This window comes from Phalaenopsis equestris, unplaced genomic scaffold (genome assembly GCF_001263595.1).
Source record: "Phalaenopsis equestris unplaced genomic scaffold, ASM126359v1 Scaffold001214, whole genome shotgun sequence".
NCBI lineage: Eukaryota > Viridiplantae > Streptophyta > Magnoliopsida > Asparagales > Orchidaceae > Phalaenopsis > Phalaenopsis equestris.
The window spans coordinates 167,410-175,364 of NW_018165653.1; the positions used below are offsets into that span (position 1 = coordinate 167,410).

The 7,955-nt window shown below is 36.4% G+C and overlaps 1 protein-coding gene across 4 annotated transcripts in view; it reads right to left on the minus strand.

Annotated features, from left to right (window-relative positions):
• LOC110033533 (trihelix transcription factor GT-1-like) overlaps positions 1-7,445 on the minus strand; it is a 45,209-nt gene extending 37,764 nt beyond the window's left edge. For all 4 annotated transcript variants that reach the window (XR_002294951.1, XM_020737551.1, XM_020737549.1 and 1 more), the window contains exon 1: positions 6,684-7,445. Coding sequence is in view for 3 of the 4 variants with exons in the window: in XM_020737551.1 (XP_020593210.1) it covers positions 6,684-7,257 (574 nt within the window). In the remaining variant the exon portion in view is untranslated. The remainder of the gene's footprint in view (positions 1-6,683) is intronic.
• Positions 7,446-7,955: the final 510 nt, after the last annotated feature.

The window sequence follows — 7,955 nt, forward strand, 5'->3', positions numbered from 1 at the left end:
ACTTAAGTCAAGAAAGAAAACACAACAAACACGAATATCCTGCTAGGGCAGAGGCAGGGCAGCCAGTGGTATGGCAACGAGAGAGAGGCGGCAGCGGGGGGGTTGGGGGGAGGCGGCAAGGGTGACAGCGCCGCCGACAAGGTGCGGGAAGAGGTTGGCTATGAGCAGGTAGGGCGAGGGAAGTGAGGCGGCAACAGGGAAGCGAGCAGGATGAGTGTGATAGCACTTGGGCGGTGTCGTAGAGACGACAACCTGCACTGGAACATTGCAGGAAGGTTGCAGCAGTAAGGGGGCCGGCCTTATAAGGCAACAGTAAGCTGGTCAGAAGAGAAGGGGAGGAAAATGCAAGGAGATAGCCAACACCACGGAGCAATATATAGTCAGAATACCACATGTTCTTGGATATAGCCCTATAAGAAAAAAGGGGGACGTCAGCGACTGTCCTAATAAAAACTCAACAAAAACTAATCCTAATCAGCAAAAAAAAAGTATTTATATTAGTATATAGCTAGGAGGGGAGGCCCCTCCCTTGAGCAAAAAGCCTAGCCCACCATAGGTCAGATTGGACCTTGCGGACCAATGCTAGACTAGTTTAACAACTTTCCCACCAGTTCAGCTCTTCTCTCGTGAGCCCTACATCAGGCTCTTTGTTGTACAACAATAAAATCATTACTATCTAGAAGATTAGAAATTCATCCAAAAAAGAACAAATGGCAAGCAGAACTCGATTGTTCACTTCTTAAGGTAAAGTCTTAGAAGTTGAGTTGGACTTAATTTATTGTAGTCATGTATGCCTATATGAATATATGAATGGTATAGGCCTGAAAAAAATAATAGGGCATGATAGTATTTATTGATATTCAAATAACCGTGGACCTCATGGGCCCACCCATAGTTTAGGAAACTATGGGTCCACTGCTAAATTTAATAGGGATAAATTATTCTTCCTTAATTATCCATTATTGTGTTTTAATTACTTTCCTTCTTATCATGATGATTTGAATTTCCCTCTGATTGTATGAGGGATAATATGAGTTGTATATGCATTTGTTAATTGCTTGTATTAGTTAAATGAGAAAATTAGAGAGTTTTTTCTTTAAAAAAGCTACTCCTAAATTCTACATGATATCAGAGTTTGTAAACAAACTCTAGCTCTCATTCCACCGTAAGAGTCTCTACGGGTAGCTGTCAGTCCCTGTACGCCCCCCGTCGAATGCTCTCATTGTCACTGCCTCCCTACCAGTGATCTTTCCCTGAAGGCGTTACTCCCACCTCCCAACCGTCGACCTCTTCTTCGACAATAATTTTGGGACCTAATCGAGCCTGAGCTTCTCCAAAACCAACATCTATATCTCAGCAACAAAAAGTTCCCCTCTAGTGGAAATCCTTGTGCTGATGACAGACAATTTCTCTCTAGAGCAAATCTTGTGTCAGCGACGATGGCTTCTCTCTCTACTACAAATCCCATGTCAGTGACAGACAGTTTCTCTCTCAAGTATAAATCATATATCGATGATAGATAGTTTCTCTTTAGTGGAAATTCTGTGTCGGCGACAAACAATCTGTCTCTCCAGAATAAATCTTGTGTTCACCGACTGCTGATTTCTCCGAGTGAAACTCCTTGTCGACGCCTTATCATGATCAAATACGGCATGAAAGCTACTCCTTCCTCTTCAGAAGTTACTTCTGAATCTGAACCTAAGATGTTTGATTCTACAACATCTAAAATCTCTTCCTACATCACCAAACAAAAACTGCATGGCAGCAACTTCCCTAATAGTCTCAATTTGTTTTCATGTACATCTGTGGTAAAAGAAAAAATTGTCACTCCTGAGGTAAATCTTGCAATATAAATTTCTGCGTCTAAACATCGGAAATGGAAGATTGAATATCACATGGTCATGTCATGACTTGTCTTGTCAACTCTATGACCACATAAATTGAAAAAAACTTCCCCCTGTGCAAAACAATAAAAGAAATCCGGGATGCCACAAGAAAAACCTATTCAAATGTTTACAACAAATCTCTAAGTTGTTTGAAATTGAAACTAGATTACATTGAGACAGAGTAAGCTGAATTTTACTCAATACTTCAAAACTCGCTCCAAATATTAACTCCAACTAGATAGGTATTAAACATACACATGAAGGTGCTCAGAAGACTCTTCTCTTTGCAAAATCATTGTTGGACAAAAGAAAACCTTCAAGTTCTTTCTAGGAATCAACAAAAAATTAAATGAAGTCAGAAGAATCATGGGAACCAAACATCTTCCGCAATTCATGAAGTCTTTGTTGGATTACGAAGGGAATAGAGCATGAAGAAACTAATGATGGTAGGTTATCCCACTACATCAAATCCTGACAACTCAGTTTTATACACTCACAAATCAACTCAGGAAAACAAACCAAAGAGAACAGACTGTGGTGTGAACATTGTAAGAAGCTTGTGTTCGAAAATTTATGGAGATCTTTCACATTGGAAGCCCAACAAACTCAAAGATGATAGGAAAAATCAAGCAAACACAACATCAAAGATAAACCTCATGAACATAGTCTATTCAACAATGAACTACTTGAAGATCTCCGAAGGCTTTTGGGATAATATTTTGAGTCTTCTAGCATATCAAGGTAATCTTTCATCTTCTCTTATTGCTCTCTCCAAAGGCTGGGCCAGTTTGTCGGTAGGTCTGACTTGTCTAGCCAGTCCAGACCGGTCTTCTGCAAGGATGGTAGTTGCACTGTTCCTTTGTGAGAGGGAGGCGCAAGCGTATCAGTTTCGTTACCTTTCTATCGAAAATCTTTATCTTTCCATATAAATAAGAAACCCGTTTGAATCCACCTATAGGAGACATGATGATGACAAGAAGGATTTGAGAGTGAATCTGTTTCATTTGTGAAAGAGTACTTTGGTTACATCTACATGCCAAACAACTTTCCACAACTAAATGTCACATGTTCTTTTTTTACATGTTACTCGAGCCTAAAAGGGTATCAAAATTACCGCATTGACTTAGTGGTCCGATACAACATGCTTTTGCTCACCAAAAACAGCATAATGGTGTTGAAAACAACTATGACGGATGCTTTTTCAGAATATCACTGCTAGCATCATACTAAACAGTGTGTCACCTCCCAAAAGAACTCTTAGGGGTGGTGGGCAGTTCAGGACATAAATACTGCTTTTCGGCCCTACACTTAGCCGATGTGGAACTTTTTGTCTGCGACAAGTGACTGAGAATAAGAGTAAAAGTTGATGCAAACGTATGCACTGGTCGGCTAGTGGTCTATCAACATATCAAATTGGAAATAATGAAAATGTTGTAATACCTCGTTACTTTCATTGCCCAGCTAAACTAACAAAATTACCAAATTCAACAGGTCCATAATAAGCCATAGAGAAAAAAAGAAAATATTCCATATCCGAAACAAATCAATAAATTGTTTTACTAGATTTTAAAAAAAAGGCAAAGACATTTTACATTTATAAACTTTCAAAATTCCATACCTTAAAAGTGAAAACAAATTTTAAATAAAAAATGATGTTTTCTAATGCACAACAAAATTAGTTAGATGCCTTCTATAGAATTATATCGAATACTAGCACCATCAAGACCTACAATGAAAGAGAAAAAGTGTGTCATGAAAATCATAAAAATTTCAGGAAAAGAGTAAACACAAACCAGGATTTTTAGTTTGCATTCACATAAAAGAAAGTAAAGAACCTATGCTTGTTGCTTAGAAACAGCGAAGTAAAATGTTCAAATCACAATATGAGAGTATATAATCAGAATTTTTTTTTTTAAATCAAAATTACAGCCTGATATGGCAAAGAAGAGAGGAGAAATCTTGACCATAAAAGGTGTTGTTGAGTCTCAAAGGTTACATTTTAGTTGATAGATAACAATGGTAGTGTCAAACATGGAAGAATTATGACATTTCATATTTTAGTAAATCATGTTCGAAACTCTATCATGTGTTAGCTTTAAAATTTTAGGTGAATTCGGCCATTTAATCCATGTTAATATTACTAATCATTCAATTTAATTCAAAATTCCTAATTCCCTATCCAGTGAGCTCAAATAACAGAAGGCAAAATAGAGAAAAAATGAAATACTCATTTTTTTATTAGCTACAGTGTGAAACTTTCAGGATCCCACAACTCGTTTCTATGAAATTTCACCATTCGCGAGTTCCGAACTTTTTCGCATGGTTGCAAAAGAACCCGCGACAACGGCACGCACAATGATTTCCACCCAAGATATCTTTTGTTTGCAATTTCAGCCCAACTTTATCCGGATTCCTTTATTTCTAATTAATGTTATTTGCTAATAGAAGACTATTTATATGTTGCATTTATTTGCTTGAGGTGGCTAGGTTTTGATTTGAGTATCTTGGGTATTATATTTTTTGTTTTATATTCTTTGAAGTGTTGTATCCTTTCTTTTTGCAAGCAATGTGTTTGAATCTTGCACAAGAATAGAAAGTTGAACCTCATCACCGCCTGAATGTCGCCGATTCATAATTTTCTCCATTGTTTGCAGCCAGGATATCTACCAACAATGTCAAACCTGTTGTCCAAAAGCAGCTTTATCCTCGTAATCACTTCTAAACACCGTAACGCCCACACCACATATTAGTCTTCTCTCACTATTCCACAATCACGTCTCCACAAAGTCCATTTCTTAAATACCTTCTAAAAATCCTATAACAGTATTACATTGGTCGCCCAAGACCATAGCATCCAATAAAAATGTCAAATTTGTTGCACATTTCTAATCTCAAAATAATTGATGGGTGATAATCTTTTAAGTTTTCATCAACCTTCCACCCTCAAAGTAATAGTCAAACTAAGAGTAAATAAAGGCCTCAACAATCTATTAGGGTGTCTTGATGGAATAAGCTTTAGACCCGCCCGCACTTATAAGCTGCCCCAAACGGGGCCTAAATAAAGGCCTCAACAATCTATTAGGGTGTCTTGATGGAATAAGCTTTAGATAATTGAATCAACGTCTTTCTACAACTAAATTTGAATACAATAGGATAATAAGTAAATCTATGGGCAAGATACCATCTGACTCCTTCAAATAAGGAATGCAGAAAGCCAATTGATCTTGCTCCTTTAATGGCACATATATGTTCTAATTTAGATGTCTGATTTGCACAATAAATATGTGATTTACAACATAAAGTTAAAGAAGCATGTACAATGTGAAAATTTTGATGCCATGAATATTAAGAGAAGTACTTGAAGTATAACGAAAGTAACTTTGTTATAATTTGTGTACCTCCAAAGTGTTTTGCATAAATTATATATGAAAAATTACAAGGATTTGTGGTCCTTCTAGATAAGCAAGAAAATTAGTTTGAATATTTATATTTTAAAGTGACTCATAATATGTTAAAAAGGTATTTTTTAACAATGTAAATATTTTATCATTTCAAGGATTCTCTATCAATTTTTTTACAACAGAGATTTCCCTTATAATTGCTCCTTTGACAAACCTCATCATCCAAATTCCACCAACCTACTTGGATTCAACAGAAGTGATACTTGGAAAATTGTTGAGCTCATGTTTTGCTCAAGCGGAAAGGTGAAACTCCTTCAGATGATGCATGAATGACCAACGAATAACAATTTGAAGGTCTATATGGATATCAAATCTCCAAAAGAGTTCTTTCCAAGCAATATGAATTTATGCTGTACAGCCCAATAATCAAAGGAGATGGGATATAGATGAGAATATGACTTCTAAAATGCAGGTGGGTGAGTACAATTAAAAAATGCACTGAAAGAATTATGAGATAAGATAACATTATTAAGACTTTAAAGCAAATTTTATACTAATAAAATGAGGATGTTAAGATGAACGAGGTCTGAAACTAAGAAGAATGGATTTAGAATTTTTTACATAAGATAGACTTATGGTAGTTACAACTATTGAAAATAAGAATAGTGAAAATATTTGAATGTATTGGACATACCTAACATAGAGTAGAAAGTTCTACTAAGAATTTGCACAAATAGATTAACTCCTCATATAGCAATCCTCAAAAAATAAATGGAGAAAAAGAAATCAAAAGAAAGCATTAAAATATTATTCGGCCCAACTTAGTCTTTGTTAAGAGAACAAACAAGCTCATGGGAGTCATTATGCATATTTCCTTCCCGTTAGAAATCAAAGATAGCTCATATAGATCGATCTTTAACAATTACAGAAAAATATTTCTCGCAAATTTATCAAATTTAGTTGAACAATTTTAAGATTCACAAAAACTGAGGCTTGATTTTCCAAAGCCGACCGTTTTACTAGCAAAAAAATATTAATATGAAAATTCAAATCACTATAACTTCATAGAAATGTCAATTAAGACTGACCATTTAAGGAGGCAGACACTACGAACGATACAGATAATGAAGGTTCCAGTGTAGAATAGGCTTTCATCAAAAAACTTCCCCAACATTTCAAGTCTTACACAGTTAAATAAAAATTCTCGATCAAAATACTTCCCCAACATTTCAAGTCTTACACAGTTAAAATAAAAAATCTCTTTACGCAGCAGATATTAGTTTTGAACGATCAAAACAGTACAAGCAAACAGGTAAAGAACATTTCTGATTGTCAGAACTCCTAAATTTAACCTTATGAATATTTTCGAGGGAACCAAAAAAACAATGAATCGTACCTTTTTCGGAAAAGCGAAAGCATGAATCAACCTTGGACGGCATGGGATTCTTGGAAGCTGCGTTCTTGCTCCTATCCTTGAGCAACTCGTCGAGCTCCTTATAATAAGGCAACTTTACAGTTCCACCACTCCGATACTGATGCTTGGCCTTCTTAAACTCCTTGAGTAAATTCCGCCATTTATCCGTGCACATTGTTGCCGACCGATCATATCCTTTATGCCTCATCTTTGCGGAGATTTGCTCCCATAAATGTTTATTAGACTTGGAGGTATTGAACAGCCTATCCATCTCCCTCCTCAAACTAATGAGGCCTCGTGTCTCTTCTTGCGCCCACGTCTCTGCCCTTTTCTTCGGGGCCTTCACCTCGAGATCCTCTCCGCTGCTTTCAGTCAGAATCATCTGCTGATGCAGAAGCGGCAGAACCCCATTGCTAGCCGCGTCGATCATCATCTCTCGACCTTCCTCCTTGTATAAATCGATCTCTCGGGGCTTATCGGAGAAGCGCGAAGCCCCTCCCTTGCCCGCCACCTCCTCCTCCTCGCGGAGGAGTTGCTCTAGAGTGATCAGTGACATCTGGCTGGTAGAGCGAGTAGAGTTCTCAGATTGAAGGAAGACGGAGCCAAATCCATCTCCCGGATTTGGCTAGAAGAGCAAGAGCGAACCACAATTAAAAGGTCAGGAGATGCACGTTCGAGTCTTCCGACTTGTGAGAAAATGATTAGAACGATCAGTGCAAAACGTAATTTGCTTTAGACGTAAGATACAAGTGAGCCTCCTCTGAAATTGATTAGTATTGAAATTTATGTAGCTCACTTAACACGTGTCGTTCTACTATTAGACTCTCATCCTGATGTAATATTTTTTTTGAATTTCCTCCTCTCTCTCCCAAGAACTGCTCAACTCCGGATAGTGGCCATGTACTATCCAAAGAGTTAAATAGAATTTGATTTTTTTTATTATTATTTTTCATTTGGTAGTACATAGCACATAAATATGTATTTATTTTGTATTTTCATATCTCACCCTCAAAGTTTTATTTTAATATCATATAAAAATAATATTATTATTATTTTTAAAAAATAAATACATATTTTCATCTGTAATTTTAAAAACACCAAAATATTTTGTATGTAAATATGAAATTTTCGGGAATGTTAATTTCCCATTAATTTATTGGTAAATTTACACAAATATCACATAATTTAATGTATTTTTATATGTAACATCTAAAGTGATTTTTTCTCACGAAAGGTGGATATGTACAGTTATAA